Source organism: Arachis hypogaea, chromosome 3 (genome assembly GCF_003086295.3).
Source record: "Arachis hypogaea cultivar Tifrunner chromosome 3, arahy.Tifrunner.gnm2.J5K5, whole genome shotgun sequence".
Lineage (NCBI taxonomy): Eukaryota > Viridiplantae > Streptophyta > Magnoliopsida > Fabales > Fabaceae > Arachis > Arachis hypogaea.
The window spans coordinates 142,072,414-142,096,643 of NC_092038.1; the positions used below are offsets into that span (position 1 = coordinate 142,072,414).

At 35.8% G+C, this 24,230-nt stretch overlaps 2 protein-coding genes and 1 long non-coding RNA gene across 4 annotated transcripts; 2 read left to right on the forward strand and 1 right to left on the reverse strand.

The window, feature by feature from the left end:
• Positions 1-1,952: 1,952 nt before the first annotated feature.
• Positions 1,953-7,933, forward strand: LOC112734819 (putative ABC transporter C family member 15). Of its 2 annotated transcripts, XM_025784284.3 has the most exons (11): positions 1,953-2,086; positions 2,237-3,091; positions 3,181-4,610; positions 4,718-4,804; positions 4,894-5,487; positions 5,579-5,743; positions 5,845-6,139; positions 6,419-6,939; positions 7,017-7,080; positions 7,234-7,473; positions 7,576-7,933. In XM_025784284.3, exons 2-11 carry the CDS (start codon positions 2,257-2,259, stop codon positions 7,677-7,679), a joined length of 4,335 nt encoding a protein of 1,444 aa, XP_025640069.1. In that variant the 5' UTR covers positions 1,953-2,086; positions 2,237-2,256; the 3' UTR covers positions 7,680-7,933. The 2 variants fall into 2 exon arrangements, with proteins under 2 accessions (XP_025640069.1, XP_072085135.1); XM_072229034.1 differs by lacking the exon at positions 1,953-2,086 and having other exon boundaries at positions 2,098-3,091.
• Positions 7,934-12,665: 4,732 nt separating this feature from the next.
• On the reverse strand, positions 12,666-13,856 carry LOC112734820 (uncharacterized). The gene is made up of 3 exons (XR_003168446.2): positions 13,773-13,856; positions 13,227-13,309; positions 12,666-12,804 (listed from the first exon to the last, which is right to left on the reverse strand). It is a non-coding gene; the product is annotated as an uncharacterized lncRNA (long non-coding RNA).
• Positions 13,857-19,101: 5,245 nt separating this feature from the next.
• LOC112734821 (uncharacterized) lies at positions 19,102-23,708 on the forward strand. Its single transcript, XM_025784286.3, has 7 exons — positions 19,102-19,532; positions 20,257-20,431; positions 20,532-20,668; positions 21,279-21,631; positions 21,990-22,086; positions 22,170-22,451; positions 22,570-23,708. The coding sequence occupies exons 2-7, from the start codon at positions 20,296-20,298 to the stop codon at positions 23,557-23,559; spliced, it is 1,995 nt and encodes a 664-aa protein (XP_025640071.1). The 5' UTR covers positions 19,102-19,532; positions 20,257-20,295; the 3' UTR covers positions 23,560-23,708.
• The last annotated feature ends 522 nt before the right edge of the window (positions 23,709-24,230 follow it).

Below are 24,230 nucleotides of genomic sequence, written 5' to 3' on the forward strand. Positions count from 1 at the left end.
AAATTGCTAGCCCCTAACATTTTTCGTTAATTATATAACCTTTTTGTTTGTAAATTAAACTTTATTGGTCCTACTATTGGCATACACGTGACATGCATATTATTGGAACTAAGGTGGGTTTAGTAATGCAGCTCCACTTGCTCAACAAGTACTGTTTCATTATTATTGGAACTTATATATAGACAACACATATATATGGAAAGTGTTTCCTAAATTCATTAAACAGTGAAGAGATAAGTCACAAAATAAAGCATGTGCATGTTGAAATAGGAAAAATAATAATAAAAAAAAAACCAAAATATCCTTATGGAAAGTTGCTTTAGTTTGGATCAGTGCTAATGCACTAAATTAATGCTGGGATATGGTGGATAAGTAAAATCTAAAAAGCATTTATATGCATGAATCATCAGCAGTTCTGTTCTTAGCTTAATATATAATCAACTTTTTAGAACTATCTTAAGAACGTTAGATAATAATATTATAAGTTAAAAATTTTAATAGAATAATACTAATTATAAATTTTTAATGTACTAAATCCACTGATTATATATTGTAAGAATCAACTTTTATATTATAACTTTTATTTAACCAATATTTTTTATGTATAAAATCGAGTATTCTTTATTGGTCTAAAGTTTTTTTATTGGTCACCTTGGATTACTCAAATTGTTAGTAAGAAATATATTGGTTAAGCAGAATGTAATGGTTTTCAATGAAAAATTTGTTTTGGTTCCTCGTTTCCAGAATCTTCCACATAGCCATCATGCTTTATGCATGAACTTGACATAAGATTGATGAGGAAGTAAGAAGTATTTTCTCTTTTTATTCTAAACTTTTTTCATCGCTAACTAAAGACATACGCATTCATATATATCTTATTTTTAGAATGATCAAGAAATGCATGATTACATTTTTGTTTTATCCGTAGAAAATTAACCACATGTCTATAAAAAGATGGAAGAATAAAAAAGTACAACAAAGGTATAGAACCATTATTTAGAAAAGGAAATAATAGTTGATGAGATTAAGTTTCTTTTTAATTTTGTACTGAAAATTTAGTGACAACACTATATATTATGATCATATATAATGATGACTTGTTAATAGGTGATGATTGAATAATTATGAAAAAATGATCATACCAAAATATATTAAAATCAAGAAGGCAAATCTGCCAACCATAATACTGACATTAAAATTATTGCAATGAAAAAACTTTACATGTATATCAAATCGAATAAATTAATTCCTGAAACTGATTGCGAAATAAATGTTAATAGTTTTATTTAAAGTGATAAATACAGAAGTATATGATATGATATTTAAGTACCATCAACAACCATGTACCTAGGTAGTAGTACACAAGAATCTCAGCGGATTTTTGAGGTTGCTTGATAGCGATTTCTACGACGGAGATTCTTTATATTAGACTATGCAATATACGGCTAAAAAAAGTTTGATATGGAAGTAAAATGAGTGATATACTTTAACATGGTAATTGTTAGTGTTTTTTAAAATAGTGGGAGTACACAAATCGGACCCTCCGATTTGTGTTTAAAAATTGAAAAAATTCAGAGTACACAAATCGGACCATGTGAGTTCTTTGGTCATAAAATTTTGCTTCACAAATCGGATGGTCCGATTTGCAGCTGATGGAATTTGAAATCTGAAACATGGAATTCAGACCCTCCGTTTTTTTTGTTCTGGGTAATTCACAACTCGCAGGTCCGAGTTCTGCTTCCTCTAATCCCACAACGAGGTGAAGCATCCCTCCTCCCCATACGCGAGTCTAACACGTTCTTAGTTTCCATATTCAAATTAATTAGTGTGCAATATACAATTGGGTTCAAATTTTATTGTCCTTAATAATATATTTAAGAAAAAATTATGATAACAGCAAATACCAAACACGTGATGCTCCAATAACAGCAAGTAATTTCTCATTTATATGCCTCTGACTTTTCATTCTCTAGTTCCAATGCCTATGCTCTATGCTCCATTCAAAAGCATTCGCCGCTCTTTAGCACCCACTTGTAAATTCTTCATATTTCCAAAAAAGTTTGTCAACACTTCAACTTAATTTCAGGTTTGATTGCAATATCCATATACAGTCCTCAACTTTATTCTTATTTATCTTTTCCAAACCAAAAATAATGCCATTTCCAAGTGGAATTGATTGATTGATGAAACTTTTCTTTGATGTTTACTCTTCTGCTGTCTTCTCTGAACTTTCCAGTGTTTCCTTCAACTTCAACCATGGCCATTGTGGATACTCTGCTTGTAACAGCCAATGTGGCATTCTTCTATGCAATTCTGATATGGCTGCTTCTTCACACTTTGAGACAAAGCAAGCTTCGACGTGCTGTGTTTCTCCAACAAGGACCAAAGTTCTTCTCCATTATCACTCTCCTATTCAATTTTATTCTTACCCTTTTAACTATAGCTTTTGCAGTTCATGAATATAGGACTAATAAAATAGTGAGATATAGTTCTGTTACATTTGCTCTAACATGGGTTATGGCAAGCTTGGTTTCATTCTATTCAATGAAGAAGACAACAAGAGACAACAAAAGATTCCCTTTTGTTCTGGTTCTCTGGTGGGTCTGGGCCAGTATCATAGAAGCAATCTCAGTTTCTATTGGACTAATGAAGAACAACTTTGAATACTTGGACTTCTGGAATTTCTTGTCTGAGGATGATAACATAGTTGGTGTGGTTTCCTTGCCTATGTTGTTGTTGCTTTTGTGTTTGAATTTATGTGCAAGAGAAGAACAACACAACACTGACATGGAACAGCTCTTGGTTCACCCTGGAGAAGAAGAAGATGATGATGAAGATGGAGAGAACTTCACAAATGCAGGCATTTGGAGCCAACTCACATTTCGATGGCTGAATCCCATTTTTAGAAAGGGTCGAGTTCAGAAGCTTGAGCTTGCTCACATTCCTGATGTTCCTCATTCTGAAACTGCAGAAAATGCTTCTTCCTTATTGGAAGAATCGCTTCGCAAACAGAAACTTGAAGGGGCTTCCTTGACTAAAGCTATAACCAGTTCTGTGTGGAAGTCCTTGGCTTTAAATGCAGTTTTTGCCGGTATATTTTATTACTCTTTGGATGCTATGTACTTTTTTACATATATTATTTATGGTGATTACTGATTTGTTTTTGTTTTATATTTGAAGGGGTTAATACAATTGCATCTTATATGGGTCCATTGTTGATTACATACTTTGTCAATTTCTTGGTGGATGATAATTCCAATTCAAGCATCCAATGTGGCCTCATTCTTGCATTCATATTCTTCCTCTCAAAGACATTGGAGTCACTGAGCCAAAGACAATGGTACTTTGGTGCTCAGAGAATTGGAATTCGAGTGCGCGCGGCTCTTATGACTCTAATTTACAGCAAGTCCTTAATGATCAAGTGTGCAGGGCCAACCCATGGAAAAATCATAAACTTGGTGAATATGGATGTTGAAAGAATTGGGGATTTCTGCTGGTACATTCATGGAGTTTGGTTGCTTCCCGTTCAGGTTATTTTGGCCTTAGTGATATTGTACATAAACTTGGGATTCTTGCCTTCAATTTCTGCACTTGCTGTCACCATTTTGGTTATGGTGTGTAACACACCTTTGGCCAATATGCAAGAAAAATTACACTCCAAGATCATGGAAGCTAAGGATACAAGAATCAAGATGACTTCAGAGATAATGAAGAACATGAGGATACTGAAATTGCATTCATGGGAATCAACATTCTTACAGAAACTTCTCCAATTGAGAGACACTGAGAAGAGTTGGCTGCAGAAGTACCTCTACACTTGCTCAGCAGTAGCCACTCTTTTCTGGACTTCTCCAACTTTGGTTTCTGTTGTTACTTTCGGCATATGCATACTGGTGAACACAGAACTGACTGCGGCTACTGTCCTCTCAGCCTTGGCAACTTTTCGGATTCTGCAGGAACCAATCTACAATCTTCCAGAGCTGATTTCTATGATAGCTCAAACAAAAGTCTCTCTTGATCGAATCCAAGAGTTGATCAATGAAGAGGACCAGAACCAGTTTATGAACAAGCACACTTCGAAAGATTCATCAATTGTTATTGAAATCAAGCCAAGTGAATATGCATGGGAAACAAGTGATGGAACCAACAAGAAACCAACAATTCAAATCACAGAAAACTTGAAGATAAAGAAAGGTCAGAAGGTAGCAGTTTGTGGTTCAGTGGGGTCTGGAAAATCAAGCTTACTTTGTTGTATGCTTGGTGAGATTCCATTGGTTTCCGGGACATTGATCAAAGTCTATGGAACAAGAAGTTATGTGCCACAGAGTCCCTGGATTCAATCAGGAACAATAAGAGAAAATATCCTGTTTGGAAAGGAAATGAACAAGGACTTCTATGAAAGTGTTTTGGATGGCTGTGCTTTGCATCAAGATATCAACATGTGGGGTGATGGAGATTTGAATCTTGTGGAGGAGAGGGGCATAAACTTAAGTGGAGGCCAGAAACAACGGATTCAACTCGCAAGAGCTGTTTACAATGATTCAGATATTTACTTCCTTGATGATCCTTTCAGTGCAGTTGATGCTCATACCGGAACTCATTTATTTAAAGTTAGTGTTAATTATTATTGAGCTTCTTGTTTTTCTTTTTTAATTATCTGTTATTTCAGCTTCATTTCTTTCAAAGTTCTTCACTAAGAACTGGACATGCTGTACAGAAATGCCTTATGCAACTTTTGTCTGAGAAGACAGTTGTTTATGCTACTCATCAACTAGAATTTTTGGAAGCTGCAGATTTAATTCTGGTAAGCTTATACAAAACTTGTCTTTCAGTAGTGAAACTACTAATAAGTGTTTGCCTTGTCACCATTATTTAATTCCATTACTCCTTTAGGTAATGAAAGATGGAAAAATAGTGGAGTCAGGAAGGTATAAAGAACTCATAGCATGTCCCAACTGTGAATTTGTTCGACAAATGGCTGCTCATGAAGAAACAATAAACCAAATAAATCCATGGCATGAAGAGAACTCAATTAGCTGCAGGCCCCTTCAAAAGAATCAAATTGAAGTTGCTGAAGAGAATCTTCAAGAAAGCATAAGCAATTGGAAGAGAAACAAAGAAGAAGAAGCGGAGACCGGTCGAGTGAAATGGAGTGTTTACTCAACCTTTGTCACATCTGCATATAGAGGATCACTTGTTCCGGTCATTCTTCTCTGCCAGATTCTGTTTCAAGTGATGCAAATGGGAAGCAATTATTGGATTTCTTGGGCTGCAGAACAAACTGGGAGGGTAACCAAAAGGATGCTTATGGGAACATTTGTTCTTCTTTCTGGTGGAAGCTCTATCTTTATACTTGGAAGGACTGTTTTGATGGCAGTGGTGGCTGTTGAGACAGCTCAGCGTCTTTTTCATGGAATGATTACATCTGTTTTCAGAGCACCTGTTTCATTTTTTGATACCACACCTTCAAGCAGAATCCTCAGTAGGGTCAGTTCATCTACTATTCTTTATATGTAATTATTGTTATAATTTCTATTCATGTTTTAACCATTTTTCCTTCTGAATTTTGATGTTACAGTCATCAACAGATCAAAGTACAATTGACACAGACATACCATACAGATTAGCAGGGCTAGTGTTTGCACTAATTCAGTTGTTGAGTATTATCATGCTAATGTCGCAGGTCGCGTGGCAAGTCATCCTTGTGTTTCTTGTGGTGTTTGCTATCTCCATATGGTATCAGGTAAGTTCATTTCATAATGGGTTCTCAATCTTATATGTAAATAATAATAATAATAATAATAATAATAATAATAGTAATAAAGCAAGTAATGTTCTTTGCAGGCTTATTACATTACTACTGCCAGGGAATTAGCCAGGATGGTAGGGATCAGAAAAGCCCCAATCTTGCATCATTTCTCAGAATCTATTGCTGGGGCCGCCACGATTCGTTGTTTCAATCAAGAACAAATATTCATGACCAAAATCAAGGATCTTGTTGATGAATACTCTAGAGTAGCCTTTCATAATTATGCCACCATGGAATGGTTGTCAGTCCGGATCAATTTTCTCTTCAATCTAGTCTTCTACTTTGTTCTCATCATCTTGGTTACTCTGCCAAGGTCTGCCATTGATCCCAGTAAGTTCCTCCTTTCCCATTTAATCTTTAACGTTAGCAATTACAAACATCATACATGAATGTGAGAACCAGTCTTCTTTGAGAGTTACTAGTTCATAACTAACTTAAGAAAAGAAAATTAATTTTCTAGATTAGTCCCTAATCTGTATTTGATCTTTCTAGATTTGATATTTTGGATGATATACAATACTTGACAAATCACAAAAGAAGTAACAATCAATGAAGTTGATTTCACTGCATTTATGCCCTAAACAATTGATTGCTTCCTCTGGTTTGCAGGCTTGGCAGGTCTGGTAGCTACTTATGGTTTGAACTTGAATGTACTTCAGGCTTGGGTCATATGGAACCTTTGCAATGTTGAGAACAAGATGATATCTGTTGAGAGAATATTGCAATTCTCTAGCATACCAAGTGAAGCACCACTGATAATCCAAGATTGTAGGCCTGAACCAGAGTGGCCTATGGAAGGGAAAATTGAGCTTCAGAATATTCATATTCGGTATGATCCGGCTGGTCCTATGGTTCTCAAAGGTGTCACTTGCACATTCCCGGGGCGAAAGAAGATCGGAGTAGTAGGGAGGACAGGGAGTGGAAAATCAACTCTGGTGCAAGCCCTTTTTCGAGTGGTGGAGCCTTTGGAAGGAAAGATACTAATAGATGGAGTACATATTTCCAAGATTGGTCTGCAGGATTTAAGATCTAAGCTTGGTATAATTCCTCAAGACCCAACCTTGTTTCTAGGTACTGTTAGGACTAACTTGGATCCTCTAGAACAACATGCGGATAAAGAACTCTGGGAGGTTAGCATTATAGAACTCTTTTGCTAGAAAATATTCGATATTTATATGGAACTGATAAAGAAAACTTTGCTCTTCAGGTTCTCAAGAAGTGCCATCTTGCTGAAATTGTAAGGCAGGATCCAAGACTTCTTGATGCACCAGGTAAAATACTCTTTTTTTTTTTTTTTTTTAAGAAAACAAAAAGAATACATTACACCATTCAGGAGTATAACTATGACAAGCCTTAAAAGTATTTTTGTGCTTATTATGTTTAGTTCTACCTATTTGACATTGGTTGAATTTGTTCAATGTTAGTGGCTGAGAATGGAGAAAATTGGAGCGTTGGACAAAGGCAACTCGTTTGTCTTGCTAGGCTGCTATTGAAAAAGAGAAGGATTTTGGTTCTAGATGAGGCAACAGCATCTATTGACACTGCAACTGACAATTTAATTCAAAAGACTATTAGAGAAGAAACTAGTGAATGCACAGTGATTACTGTAGCACATAGAATCCCTACAGTTATTGATAATGACTTGGTTTTGGTCCTTGATGAAGGTACATGAACATTCATTATGCAACTCAATATATTAGATCATAATATCAATGATAATCAAACCTAGGAAAGCATATATCTCATAACATTGATGATGTTTACAGGGACAATTGCAGAGTATGATGAACCAGATCAGTTGCTGCAGAACAATACTTCATCTTTCTCAAAGTTGGTTTCAGAATTTTTGAGGAGATCATCCCCCAAGTAGTTGCCAAAAAAGGACACAGAAACCAGACACTTGTACATATTTGAAAGCTTAAACAGCAATTGACAAGGAGCTCAAGAAATGTTGGTTGATTACTTTGTCAACTTTATGAAGGTTAATACAAATACAGATTCCAGATTCCACAAGCTTAGACAATAGTTTCTACCTAGTGTCTTTTTTATTATGTTCATAATCCTAATCCGATACCTTGTTCACTAATTCAACGAGACAGGTGCATTTTACACAGTTGTTACTTATTGCAGTGTCTCTTCTATTCGTGATTGTTCTTAAAATGGGAATGCTCCTGTTTGCAGAGAAAACCTATCACTGGATATTTATTCTTGTACCTCCACCGGCATCTTAATTTTTCAGGATTTAACCAAGTGATACTGATAAATAGCTTCATCCTTCACATAATTCAGATCCCAAGCCTTGAATACTTCATCCCTACAATAATGAAAGATGCTTCTAATATTTTTTTAGTGTAAAATTACTATACACCACCATTAGTTAATGTAAATTGAGAGAATTTGCAAAAAAAAAAATTTACTCATAGCTACGAAATTTACCTGGTCCTAAACTTATCTCATTCTTGGAATTAACTACTATGCCATTTCAATTTCAGCTTTTAACCATGGAAATATAAGAGTAAGAGAAGAAAATAAAGTTAAATCCACAATTTAACCTGACACAATGTTCAGCATATGCCTCTCCCTCTTCATAATTCTCAAGCACTCTCTTCTATTTGCTTACCCTGAATCAAACCCAAAAGCAAAATTTAACCGTGCTTATGCTAAGCTTAATTCAACATATTTGTCTTGTTTCTAAGAGGGATGTAGATCTAAACAACAAAAATAGCCATATATACATAACCTAAGGAATATGGATACGTCCGAAAGTATATTATTATGAGGTTCTGTAATTTATATAAGAGTAAAGTATCGTTTTTGTCCCCAACATTTGGGGTAAATCCTATTTGTATCCCTAACGTTTGTAAAAGTGATTCAATGTTATCCTGCTATCAATTACACATCATGAGCGCTTTAGTTTGAGTTTTAAAAATCTCTTCTTGAAGTTAAAATATAAATGTCTGGAATAGAATCGATGATCTACTCCGAAAAATAGCTCATCAAATGTTGAAACTAATTCCTACAACATTTACATAATTCACTTTTTTAGGGATATAATTGAATCTAAACACAAATAGTGGGTATAATATTAAAATCGAACACATCCAAGTGAGACCTAATTGAGAATGAATACATCCAAGTGAGAATAATTGAAAAATATAATCTGATTTGTTAGTATAATTGATAGTAGGATAACATTGAATCACTTTTGTAAACGTTAAGGATACAAATAGGATAATTTATTATAAACGTTAATTTATTATAATTTGTCATGCTTTAAAAGCGTGGCAATAAATCTCTAACAATAGTCACATTTTCCACCAAAAAATAATGGCTAAAAAGTAAGCGCGGCAATTGATCTCAAAAACCGTGGCCATAGAGAATTGGCCACGATTGAACATATGATCCTTTGAAAATCGTGGCAGTAGCTCAAAAAATGTGGCTAGTTTCTATTGTCACGTTTTTTCAGCTTTTTAGCACACTTTTCAAACGTCGCAAAAGACAAATTTTTTTTGTATTGTTATTTTTCAATCTAAATAACGATAATTTGAATAAATTTGATTGACAAATAACTTTACACTGATATAATAAAAATCACAATTTTTTGAAGAAATTGGATTATATTGAAAAAATAAAAAACAAATTAATATTATCCAAATTATAATAAATTATATTGATTTTATCTCTTAAATCAATCCAATCAGATTGCAGACATGGTCTTATCTCATTAGTAATGACAACAAGATATGCATAATAATAAAAAAAATTTAAAAAATATATTTTATCAAATAATTATTTTATTTATTTATAAAATAAAATCAGTGTTTAGCATGTATGTTCAAAGTATAGGGCAATCTATCCTTTATTTCAAAAATTAAAATAAAATATTACTGAATAAAATATTTTCTAAATCAATGCAAGCTAATTGCATCATATAATTATGTATGCATTATTATATTTTGTCACTAAAATTGAACCGAGTCACATTATTTAAAGAATTCGTGATATTGAATTTAAATCAATATTATTTTTTCAAGGATATATATAAAACTTTTTTATTTTGTTACCGAGATTATTATTATAACATTTGAGAATCCAGTGATTTGGATGATTGCAGAAAGGTTAAATCCTATTTGTGTTAATTATAGTGTGAATGGTAGTACTTCTGGAAATGTTCCAATGATGAGCAACTCTGAATTTGTTGGGCAACATGATCAATTGATCATGTTTTCAGGGAGCTCCTGCTCTAATGCCATGGATGGTAGTAACCCGTTTCATGAAAAGTGGTCTTACGATGAACAGAAGATATTGGAAGATGGTCTTATTATGTAAGTTGTTGTTGATGTTGTTATTACTTCTCCTATCGAATCATCCACGCTTTTTATTTTATTTTATATTTTTTTAGTAACAAATGATCTCTTGAGAACTTCAGATATATAATTATTGCTATTAAAATTGCTTGTGAATTTTCTTTCGGTGACGGAAACTATCACAACCACAACACATAAATTGGAGTAAGGGAAAGTATGAGGAGCGAATGGAATATTTATATAATGTGTATAATGGAGGTTTAAGGAGTATTAGAGATATAATTATTAGTGCTACATTTTCCCATCAGTTGAAGCTTTTGGGATGAGTGGTATCATGATATGGTATTAGAATGTTAGATCCAAAAGGTTAAGAGTTCAATCCTTGGTAAACTCCAAAATTAATTTAACTTTTTAGGAAGATGTTTATTATCCCTAATACTCGGATGGTTATTTTAGATAGTATGAGGAATAGTCCATTGTCTCCCTAGCAGAATCTAGTAAGTAAATATAAGAAAAAATTTTACTCCAACTTTTTGTGTTAATTATCATCAATTTTATTCATTTTTAAAACAAAATAAATTATTTTTGTATAAAAATATCCTTTAGTAAAAATTAAAAAAATAAATTATTTTTGTACAAAAATACTCTTTACTAAAAATTTAATTTTTTATAATTAATTTTTATTTACCAAAATATCCTTTAACAAATTATTTTTCTAGTGAGTAAATTGTGTTTTTATCAAAATATATATCTTTTGAAATATCTTTTAATGATTACATGATTTTTTACTAAGATATCCTTCAATAATTTTAGTTTTATAAAAAAAATTTTAACAATATTTTTTTTGTATGTTTAACTTTTAATCTCATGATATCAATGCATATTATTAAACATGGTTTTACAAGTTTGGTTTAACATTTTTTTATATTTCTCTGTTAGTATCACGGAAAGAACACCTTCCTTTCTTACAAATCTTTCTCTACAAATTGAGTAATGCAGTAAGATAATTACTGATGGTACATTGCTAAGAATTTTGGTTTGTGCAACGGAATCAATGCACGAACTAGGAACAGTTTATGCTCTTCTTTCAATGGCAAAGCGAAACCATTAATGATGCTGCCCAGTATTTCAAGGAGCTCAGCAATCCCATTATGTTTCTCCGTCTCAAAAATCAAACTGAAGAAGACATTATTGATGGCTTTCCTAATGAAAGGGCGATGAACCATGAACTTGCCATAGATGCGATGCAAAGTCATCTTTAAGTACTCCCTTTCTCTGGGATCTTCGGAGTCAAACAACTCCAACACAAGGTTCTGAAAATCGGACCGGACCGGTCGGATGAACTGGTCAAACCGTGAACTGGATTCTAATACGGTTCGGTCTATTGTCAAAAACCGTTCTCTTTAAAACAGTTTTTGAACCGTTGAACCGGTCAAAAATCGGTCGGTCAGACCGAATCGGAATTCGGCCGGTTCTAATGAAACGTCGTCGTTTAAGGTTCTCTGCCCAGGGATCAAAAAATCATCCTCCTCCTCAAGCCATTTCTGATTTTTTCAATTCCTCAGACTCTCTTGTCTCTCAACTCTCAACCCTAGGTTATAGCCTCCGCCACCGCCGTAAGAAGAGACTCAGCGCCGCCGCCGTCCATTGTGCTCAAGGGCCACCGCTGTAGGGAGTGAGAAACTGCCATCGTTCGCTGCGTTGTGGTCGTGCTCCAAGTCTCCCCCTGTTCACTCTCACAGTCTCACCAATCGCAGCTTCTTCTTCGAGATCGGTGTCCGACGTTGTCTTCTTCTACTCATCCCCACTTCATATAGCTTCCCGTGGTGGCTCCGTGGACTGTGGTACATTGTTTTTCTTCTTCTCAATTGTTTTTCTTCTCAACCCCCTGTTCGCACTTCGCTCTCTTCTTCCTCGCTCGGTGTCCATCCTCCATCGTCTTCGTCCTGCGCACCGTCATCTTGTCGCCCCTGTTCCCGATTTTAGGGTTTTCCCTGTTCCTGATTCGATTTGGGAACCCGAGGCGCTAGGGTTTCTGCGCCCTGCCAGATCCGATTCTTTCTTCCTCCTCCTCTGAGAATTCAAGATGTTTTGGCGCTTGGCTGGCTTGTCTACTGCGTCTCCTGTGAGTTCCGTACTCTCTCATTTCATATAGTACTTCGATTTTTGTGCGTTGTTTTGCAAGCTGCTTGGGTGCACTTATTTGTTGGTTGTTTTAATTTGTGTGGTATTTGATCGAATTTGATTTTCCATACGGAGGGTTCTTGCAATTAATTTACTGTGCGATTAATTTGATTTAGTTTTTGGATGATTGATTGCGGGATCTGATGTTGTTGCTTGTTGCTATTGCTATTGCTATTGCTATTCATGGTTCTGAAAACCGGACTGGACCGACCGGTTTGACCGGATTAACCGGAAATCGGTCATTTAGCCAGTCCGGTTGATGTCAAAAATCGGCCTGCAAAAAACCAGTGGAAAAACCGGACGAACCGGTAAACCGTATGAATCGGCTGGGTTTTTGAGCCTCCCGATAAACCGTATGAATCGGCGAGGGAGGAACCTTGTGAGCAGTCCGGAAGCATTGTGGAAATGGACTCGTTTCCACAACAGCATAGAGGGATCGGGGTGATGATGGTGGCAGCGGGGCGCTATCTTGTGGCGTTTGGGGAAGAGGGCAACAGGTGAGACCTAAAAACAGAGTAAAGAGTAATAATCAAGGTTCAGAAAACCGGACCGGTCATCAAACCGTTTTAGTCACTGGTTCACTAGTTTATTGGTCTAACCGGTTCAACCGATGGTTCAACCGGAAAAACTGTTTTAGAATAGAATAATAAATAAATTATAAATACACATTCTAAAATATAATTATAGTCTAATATAAATCTTAAAATATCTTCAAAATTTAAAACACTATATAAAATATCATCAACCAAATACATATGATCTTATCAAAATCCAAACTCAAAATTATAACCCTGATTCAGATGGCTTCCCCGAGTAATTAACGAGTATTGTGTGTGCCAAACACTTTGGATACAAACAATTAACAAGAACTATATATTTCAATTGTACAACTCAAAGATGAAGAACATGTTCCTATTATCAACTACCTTTAGAGATCTTCTTTCCCTAATGATGATTTCACTGGAAACTTGTTTTTGACCCACTCCATGTCCTTCACATCCTTGTAGCCCTACAAATTCACATCAAACACAAAGTTATTTGTCTTCTCATCCATGGAAAGCCACATATACAACATGATAATATAACCCTATAATACACAAATAGGCATAGCCTCTGCTATATATTTGAGTGTATCCAACATGTATGGAATGTTAAAAAAGCAGCATTCAGCAACAAACATTTAAAGGGTGAGACTAAATTAACCACCAACAACACCATATCTGAACTCAACAATCAGCATTCAGCAACAAACATTACAGAATATTAACCAATAATCAGACTAAAAGGGTGACACTAAATTATAAAACAGCAATTACAAAACACTACAAAAGAAGAACATTAGCATTAGCAATTACAGAAATTATAAAACAGCAACCAGCAACCAACAACCAGAAATTACAAAACAACAATTACAAAGTTAAAAACATAACTGAAATTACAAAGAGCTTCTTGGCAGGTGAATTATTACTCACAGATACATTGTTATCAGCAACTGCTTCTTGATTAATACTTCCATCATGGCAAAGCTCCGATCACTCTGATTCTCAAAATAGCAACAAGGTTGCGAGAATCGGACCGGTCAATGAACCGGTGAAGTGACTGGTTCACTGGTTCATTGATTCGACCGGGGTTCAACTAGGGTTCAACCGGTTTAATTAAATATTAAATAAAATTACTAAAATTTAATATACAATTTTAAATATTTAAATTTAATAATTTCTAAATCATGCTCAATAAAAATACTAATAGAGATAATTTATTCATAGTAATTAATACAAAGTTCCTCTATTATTTAGATGTAAATAGTACCAATAAAAATAAAAAAATCCTCTAAACTACATTCTTAACAATTACCTCATTCTAGACATTTCCACCATATAACAAGAGTGACTTTATGCCAGTAAAAAAGAACACAACTCAATACAACATATAAGGAGATTAACAAAAGAAAAAATATGCAGTGGACCGAACCGTATTAGAGCCCGTTCACGGTTGGACCGGTTCAACTGGCTGGTTCGGTCCGGTTTTTAGAATCTTGCTCCAACAGCTTCAAAATGAGGGACTGATTAATGTGCCTCTTAGCCAACTTTTCATCCAGGCGATGCAACATGTTGGTGGTCCCTAACCTTAAGTGGGACCCACAACTTTTTAAAACAAAAAAAATTAAAATAAAAGAAAGTGGCATAAAGCCACAAGAGAGAGAGACGGAGGGCTTCTTTCAATTTTTGAAAGAAAGCAAAAACGAAGCACGCAAGAAAGCTTCAGCGCCGAAGAGGAGAAGAATTTGGGGGAAAAGGGCAAGCCAACCATGAAAGAATGCTGTCTTCATATCAAGTTGCTCAACCTCTAAATTCAAACTAGCCGCCAACCCAAGCACAAGTCGAATAGAGGACATCTTCATAACTGGAGAGAAAATATCCTCAAAATCAATACCTTTCTTTTGCTCAAAGCCTTTTACAACCAATCGAGCTTTTATACCTTGGCCATGAGACATTTTCATCCGCTTTCAATTTGAACACCCATTTATTCTTGAATGCTCTCTTACCCTTTGGCAACTTCACCAATTCAAACGTATGATTCTCATGCAAGGATTTCATTTCTTCTTGCATGGCCTTCAACCAATTTTCCTTATGCTCATCAGACATAGCTTCCTGGTAGCTCTTTGGCTCCCCAGTCTCAGTGTTCATCACATACTCATGAGGGAAAATGAATCCTCTCAATTTTTTTAACAATTGAGGAAGTAAAGTGTGATCTCTCACCATTAATTTTATAAGTGGGACCAAGAATAAATATGAAAGAGAAAGCAATGAAGGGTTACAGATCACACTTTACACTCTCAATTTTTTTAACAATTGAGAGGATTTATTCCCCTCATGAGGAGACTATTTCTGAGAAGGATGACGCTTTCTAGTAGATCTTCTCAATTCAGGCACAACTGGTGGTTCAGGTGGAACTTCAGTATATGGTAGAACTTCTGCATCTGGCACCTCAGGTTGAGGTGTAGGTTCATCATGCAAATTATCACCATCATTATCAACTTGTACATCTCCCCCATCAATAGGAGGTCTAGTAGAAGGACCTGGTTCATCATCAACAGAACGTCTAACAGTTATTGTTGGCTTATCTGTCTTCTCAAGGTCTTTAATAGTTTGGTCTTCAAGAAAAATCACATCTCGACTTATAATTATTTTCTTGCTCACCGGATCCTATAATCTGTAACCAAAGTCTTCGTGACCATAACCCATGAAGATACACTGCTTTGATTTTCCATCAAGTTTGGAATTTTCATCTCTTGAAATGTGAACAAAAGCCCTACAGCCAAACACTCGCAAGTGACTATAGGAGATATATTTTCCTCTCCAAACTTTTTCTGGAACATCACCATTTAGTGAAACTGAAGGAGAAAGGTTGATCAAATCTACCGCAGTCTTCATCGCTTCACCCCTAAAGGATTTAAGCAACTTTACATGAGAGAGCATGCACCTGACTTTATCATTGATAGTGCAATTCATTCTCTCTGCAACTCCATTATGTTGAGAAGTCTTAGGAACTGTCTTCTCAACTTTAATCCCATGTTCTTTACAATACTCTTCAAACGGGCCCCTGTATTCACCACCATTATCTTCTCGAATATATTTCAATTTCCTTCCTATTTCTCTTTTAACACTTGCATGAAAGTGTTTGAAGATATCGAGCACTTGGTCTTTAGATTTAAAAATAAAAGTCCACACTTTTTGAGAATAATCATTAATAAAAGTAACAAAGTATGATGCACCACCTAGTGTCTTAGCATCCATAGTGCAAACATCAGTGTGAACTAAATCTAGAACATGTGATCTCCTATGAGGTCCAGAACTATGAAATGATACTCTAGCATGCTTTCTAACAAAACAATGAGTACAAGTATTTAAAGTTGTACTTTTCACGGGAAGTGAGTGCTTCTTGGCTAAGACGTTTATCCCTTTCCCGCTCAAGTGACCAAGACGTATATGCCACAAGTCAGAAGAGGAATCATCAGCTACATTCACCTTTTCTTTGCACAACTTTTGCTTGCAATCGGTAGAGAGTAGTGAGACTATTGTCTTCTTTAGTAACAATGAGAGCCTCTTTGGTAATCTTGCATTTTCCACTACCAAAGAAAGTGCAATACCCCTCTTGATCCAATGCCTTTACTAAAATAAGATTGAACCGCATATCTGGCGAATGCCTAACATTCTTCAACTATAACTTGCATCCCATGTTGGTTTTAAGTCACATATCACCCATACCAATGATATCACACACTCCTTTATCTCCCAATTTGATCTTGCCAAAATTTTCAGTAGTATAGGAAGTGAAAAATTCACGCTTCGGAGTAACATGACATGAGGCACCAGAGTCCATAATCCAAGTGGAATCATCATAGACAAGATTCACATAATTTTCATCATATGTGATAAGAACATCATAAACAATAGCAGCAGTTTCTTTATCACTATCTTTACCTTTGTCTTCGTTTCTTTTACTTGATTGTTCTCTTTTCAAGAACCTACAATATTTCTTGATATGCCCCCGACTTGCCACAATGGTGACAAATGAACTCATTTCTTGCTTGTACTTTTCTCTTGACTTGCTTCGACTCTCTGACTTGTCGAAACTGTGAGGTTTTCTACTTTGACTTCTCCCTCGTGACTTTGAAACAAGTGCTTCTGACTGGGAGGAGGCATTAGTCAAACTTTACTCTCTTCTTCTGACTTCTTCATTCAACATGCTCTCTTTAACCATCGCTAACGTCAACTTTTCTTTTGGAGCTGAGTTAGTTAGTGCCACAACCAGAACTTTCCAACTATCAGGCATAGAGCTCAACAACAACAAGGCTTACAACTCATCATTCAAAGTGATTTCATTATTTGTCAGTTGGTTCACCGTCTCCTGAAAAATGCTCAAGTGCTCCGGTATTGATTTATCTTCAATATACTTCATATTGATAAGCATCCTAATCAAGAATACTTTGTTTTGCACATTCTTCCTCTCATATAACTCCTTCAATTTCTTCCACATATTATCGGCATTCGTTTCGGTATCAACATGTGGATACACACTAAAATCAAGCTATTGCCTAATCAAAGCAACTGCCTTCCGATTCAACTTCTTTCATTCAGCATCGAATTTGGTTCCTTTGGATTTATCCCCCTCCACAGGATCATACAAGTCATTGCTATACAACATATCTTCTATGAGAGTCTTCCAAATCTAGTATTTTTGGGAATTCAATTTGACCATATTTGGTCAATGAGTATTTTCCTCCATTTAATCAGCACAAAGATAAACAACCAAAGCTCTAGATACCACTTTGTTGGAAAAACTCAACTAAAGTTCAAATAAGAATCTGTCTAATAGCAGAAGCACCAAAATAATTTTTCAATAATCTGTGCAATTAAATAGGCAATTCCAAAGATACTCCAAGCAACAAATATAATAGTAGATATTAAATAATCAGACAGTAGAATTTTAACATGAAAAAACCCCCAAAATCGGAAAAAAACCCATGTGACCTAGTCCAGAAAAATCTTCCACTATCAAAATAATGGGTACACAAACAGTCTTCCTAGTAGTATTATGGCATCTCAACAAAATACATTATCAAAACTGATGGAATCAACATAATCCCTCCATAAAATAGATATCTCAAATCAGACAAAAGAGAAGGGAATACAACTAGCAAGTTATATCCTAATATTCATGATCTCTACACCAAGAATAACACTAAAATTTTATAAAAAATAAAACAAATTTATCAGTTCAATCGGATAAAAAATGGCTTGCTATTTTCCCCCAAATTTTCTTCTTCTCTTTGACTACGGCGCTCATTTTCTATTCCCTTTTTCTTTTTGTTTCAAAATGAGAGAGTCTTGCTCTCGTTCTCTCTCCCTTCCTTCATAGCTTTAACCACTTCTTTCTTTATTTTGTTTTATTTTTTTGTTTTAAATTTGTCGATCCCATTTAATTAGGGACCACCAACAATTACGAGAAAGTTTATTGAATATCTATTTAAACATAATAACAATAATAACAATGATTCAAAATGAAAAAACTAACACCCTCCAACAAATCTGAAAAAACAACACCAATCCTTGAAGCTTCCCTCGTAATATAAGAATAACTCAATGAAATACAATCATATTATAAACCATACAGACACAAAAGTAGTTATTTTCTATTGCATAATGTGTTTTCTTACGCATAAAGAGGATAAGGTAAAGAGAAGAGATGCTCATCTGGGTATCAAAAGAACCAATAAAACAACAATAAAAATCACACTTTTTTTTTCTATTTTTCAACACCGTGATTTTTTTCATTATCGTCAGTCACCTGTTATTATTATTGATTACTCTAAATTCTATATCCTAAATCTTAAACTTAGATTTAAAATCATAAATCATAAATTATAAATTCTATGTCCTAATTTAGTCTTATTTTCAAATTCTTTTAAGTTTAAATATTTTATTATTTTTAATTTTGAATGTTTTATTTTAATGAATAATTATTATTAAATATTTTATTAGTTGAAAATTGTGACTCTTATTTAATTCTAACAATAATGCTACAGTATCTAAATTTTTTTATGAACATAATCCAACTAAATTAAACAATAAGATTTAGCATAATTATCAAATCCGACTTGACCTGGCTGGTTCGATCGAAAACTCAGTTATCTGGCCGGGCCAAATCACCCGTTGGATCGATCATGTATCAAACCTGCTGAAATCTGGGTTGACTCGGCCGGTTTTCATCAAAACCAACAATCCGACCAGTTTATTTGACCCGACCGGATCATGATTTTTTTTTTCTTTTAATGAACGGCGTCGTCCCCCCCCCCCCCCCCCCCCTCCTTTTTCCCTCTCTTAAAGCCCCAATTGCTGAAGATCACCCCCAACCCCCAACGTATCTCCTCTCTCCCACGAGCTCAAGCTCTCGTCAGCTCGTCTCGTCTCCGGTCTGTCAAGCTCTCGTCAGCTCAATCTCTCCCTTACCTGCGCTTCGCGGTCTCGGTCTCGGTCTCGGTCTCGGTCTCGGTCTCGCACCTGGTCTCGATCTCTCCCTTCCCTACGCTCTTCGTCGCCGGTAGCAGAGGCAACAATCCCGGTGGGCTGGTCTTCGTTGTTGTCTTCTTGCTTCGAGCCTTGCCGTCAGCTTCTCCCTCGCCATCAGCTTCTCCATCGCCGTCAGCTTCCTTCGCGCAACTCGATTTGGTGAGTTCCCCCTGTTCTTTCTGTTCCAATCTTGTTGCTGCATCAATGCACTTTGATTTTTTTGCTGAAAGTTGAATGTGTTGGTGAAATTTGTTACTGATTATCATGAAGCTTGAATTTGTTGTTGACTTGCTAAAATAATCACTTAGCTTAACTTAGCTTAAGTTCGTTCGTTGCCGAAAATCATAACTGAGTTTATTGAACCTTGAATTTGGTGCTGTTTTGCTGAATAATCACTTAGTTAATTTTTTGTTGTTGTAAATCTGTAAATCATGTTGAATTTGTTACTTATTATCATCACTCAAGATTGAATCTATTGTAGTCTTGCTGAAATAATCACTTATCTAAATTTTTTGTTGTTGTAAATCTGTAAATCATCTCTTGAGATAAATTTTGTTGTTAAAAATTATTTTAGTTGAATTTGTTGTTAAAAATGAGGTTCTCTGCAATTGTTCAGTTAAATTGTTGTCCCATACTTTCTGTTTGTATTATTATGGATTATTTTTGGTATTGATTTGTGAAAGATACACAAAAGTAGATATAGATGCAAATCAAAATGAAGGAAATGTTGGTCAAGCTTCAAATTTATTTTATGAAGATATATATGCCAACTTTCAGTTCCCCTCTTGCATTTGATTTACTGATTGTGTTATCTTTTGTTTTTTCTTGTTCTTTAAATTGAGAAAGTATTTCTAAGCTGCTATTCCACCCAAACATTATGCAGATAAAATCAATAGCGAAGGCAGTGGCGTGATTCTAACCTATGGCTCCGAAGGCAAAACCCGCCGCCGCTGCTGCGGCATCTCAGCCTCCTCCTCCCCTGGAAGATCTGTTCACCACCCTCGACAGGCACATCAACTCCTTCTCCTTTGAGAACGCCGTCAAACTCGCAGACCAGAGTCCGTTCTGTTTCCACTCTTCTTCAGCTTACGCGTCTTCCGTTCTTCTTTTTGCTTCTGTATTTTCCCTAATCTGTGTTGCTGTTTTGATCATTGTCAGTTTTGGTGGTTGCACCTGCCGATGAAGATGCCCTCCGATGCAAGATCGTGGCGCTCATCAAGGACGACCGCCTCGACCTCGCACTCTCCGCCATTCGATCTTCTCGCACCCATCTCCCTGATTTCGATTTCCTTAAGGTTCCTGCTTTTGTGTTTCGTTCCTTATTTCTTCTGTTATTTAGCCTGAAACTGAGTTCATTGAACTGTGATTTTAGATTTCTCTTGACAGATTTTATTTCAAGTTTGGCTGAGAGATAGAATTGCTCAAAGATTGCAAGTTCTAGGATGTATATTTTTTAGTGGGTAAGGTTTGAATTAAGCAAAGACTGGAATTCTGAATTGAGGGATACAAGTGAGATAGGGAGAGAAAAAATGAGGGTCCTTATGAACTCTTTTAGAGCAATGCTATATGACCAGCAAATATTATAATTTTTTCTAGCACTAGGCCAGCAATAATTTGCACCTGTATTTACACGGGTTTTGCGCACAGGGACATATAGTTTGCACCTATATTTACCAGAGTTGGCACACATGCACCCACATTATTTTAGAATTTACACACATGAATTAATAAAATTTATTTGTTAAAGACAATTTAATGTTTGTGTTGGTCAAATGATGGCCAAATATACTAAAAATTGCTAGCCTCCAAGAGTTTCTCTTCGTTTTATACATTTTTACATGATCTTAATGGAATATGTAAATACTCACATTGAGGATTGTATTTTCCTTTGCTATTTCTAAATAGGCATACTGCTTATACAGACAAAACAAGTTGAATGAAGCTTTGGAGTCTTTGAAAACACAAGAGAGAACAACTGAAACTATGCTTTTGGAAGCTCAGATTTTGTACCGTCTTGGGAAGATGGATGCTTGCCTGGATATCTACCAGAAGCTCCAAAAATCCAAGATTGATAACTTGGAAATAAATTGTGTTGCCAGCCTAGTTATGGGCGGGAGGTCATCCGAAGTTCAAGGACTTCTTGATTCACTTCGGGTTAAAGCAACAAGTAGCTTTGAATTAGCATACAATACTGCTTGTTCTTTAATTGAAAGGAAGAAGTACACAGATGCAGAACAACTCCTGTTGTCAGGCCGAAGGTGATATTATCTTTTCTTTTCCCAAGTTAGGTATTTAAAACGACATTGATTATATCTTTATTGAATCCCTTTTGGAGGGAAATCCCTTTTCGAGGGCATTGTGCAACAGTAATACTTGAAATTTTCAATTTAGAGTTGCAGTATATACTGAGTAGTCAGTAGCTAAGCATAAGAAATGAAGCACAAATAGATTATATGGTTTGATTGTTTTAGTTTTTTCTTTGATCTGGTCTTTGTTTGTATGCCTCAGATACTGGTGTATTGTTTGGTAGTTTATGACCTATTAACAAAAGTTTATTGACTGGGGAATTATCCAAGAGTAACATATACTTATCTTTGTTAATGTATATTGGATCAGAATTGGTCAAGAGGTCCTGATGGAAGATAACTTGCCTGATGATGAGATAGAAAGTGAATTGGCTCCTCTAGCTGTACAATTGGCCTATGTCCAACAGGTAAAAAGAGAATGATTTTGCAGTTTTCAAGCATATGTTGCTATTGAACTAGCCAGGAATATTAATTATTCATTGATGAACAGCTTCTTGGGCGTAAACAAGATGCTATTGAAGCTTATATAGACATCATTAAACGAGATATGGCTGATGAATCATCAATTGCAGTGGCAGTGAACAATCTTGTTTCACTGAGAGGTCCAAAAGATGTTTCTGATAGCCTAAGGAAACTTGATCGGCTCAAAGACAAAGAGGCACAGAACTTTCAGCTAGCTAGTGAACTGGACTTGAAACTTCCAGCAAAAGAAAAGGAAGCAATATATGCAAATAGGGTCCTTTTACTTCTTCATGCCAATAAGATGGACCAGGTCTTTCATCTCTCTGTCTTGTCTTCTCCTCCTTGAATCATCAATTATTAGTACTTAGCTTTAAACTTTTTGTAAGGGAGCATACTCTTTATACATTATGTACTATCAAAATTTACAGGCCCGAGAACTTGTTTCCAGATTGCCAGACATGTTTCCAGAAAGTGTGATACCTATATTGCTGCAAGCTGCTGTCCTAGTTAGAGAGAACAAAGTTGGAAAGGCGGAGGAATTACTAGCACAATTTGCTGGGAAGTACCCTGAGAAGTCCAAGGTTGTTCACTTGGCCAGGGCTCAGGTGGCTGCTGCTGCTGGTCACCCACATATTGCGGCTGATTCCGTGGCTAAGATATCAGACATCCAACACATGCCTGCTACTGTTGCCACCCTTGTCTCTTTAAAAGAACGTGCTAGTGACATTGAGGGTGCAGCTGCTGTGCTTGATTCTGCTATCAAATGGTGGTCTAATGCTATGACTGAGGACAATAAGCTTAATATTATAATGCAAGAGGCTGCTTCATTCAAGATCAGGCATGGCAAGGAAGATGATGCTGCTAAACTCTATGAGGAGCTAGTTAAAAGCCAAGGAGGCATAGAAGCACTGGTTGGGCTGGTAACAACAGTTGCACGCACAGATGTCGATAAGGCAGAACTTTATGAAAAGCAACTGAAGGCCTTACCTGGTTTAAAGGAGATCGATGTGGACAGCTTGGAGCGAACTTCTGGAGTGAAACAGGTCGATGGTCCTGCTCATGTTGGGGTCACTGAATCACACGAGGAAGGAAAGAATAAGACAAAAGCTAAGAAAAAGAGAAAGAGAAAACCAAGGTATCCAAAAGGGTTTGACCCCGCAAATCCAGGTCCTCCCCCGGATCCTGAAAGGTGGCTCCCCAGGCGAGAGAGATCAACCTATAGGCCCAAGAGGAAGGACAAAAAAGCTGCTCAAGTGAGAGGTGCTCAGGGTGCTGTAGTCCGAGAAAAGCATGATGTTGGTTCTTCTTCCAACAACTCTAATCCAAAAGCAAGCCTGGGTGCTGCCTCTAAAGGAAGTAGTGGACCTTCTCAGCAAAGCAAGCCTTCATCCAAGTCAAGAAAGAAGTCAAGGAATTAACTAGAACTTTAACTAGAATTCATGTTTTTTTTTTCCCTGAATTTCATTTATTTACGATAATTCTACTTTCAATGCTTAAGCTGAGAATATTATTTGGGTTCAGTTTCGAAACCGTAAGTTTTGGTTCAAGCATATCTTTTTTTCCCATATGTCCATGTGCAAGTTAGTCATTCACAGTTTGTTGCTCAATTTTGTTGGTATGACAAATTCTTAGGTAATTTCAACTCTCTGCAGAGATTATGCTAAGATATTCCCCAAATGATGATTTTAGGATTGAACTTTAAACACTATGTGATCAAAATTTAAAATGATTATAGCCGACTTCTATTTTGATAAATCACTTTGGATTTTGTTGCTTAGCTCTTGTGATGATTCCATCTGTATGGGTTGCTTTTATTAATGTGGCTTTCAAATGGAGCTTGATGAACTGTTTGCTTAGACTCTTCCAGGTTTACAAACCTTTATATGAATGGCAGGACCAACAATCGTCATGTATTATCTGACTAAAAGCTGGAGAATTTAAATTTTTTTTAAGGAGGAAAAAAAAAACCAAATTGTATTAGTCCTTTTTTTTTGGTCTTAACTCTTAAGCATTAGTCTTTATATTAATATTAAGGGTAAAGTACTAAATTGGTCCCTTAGGTTTGGGCGTAATTCTGTTTTGGTCCTTA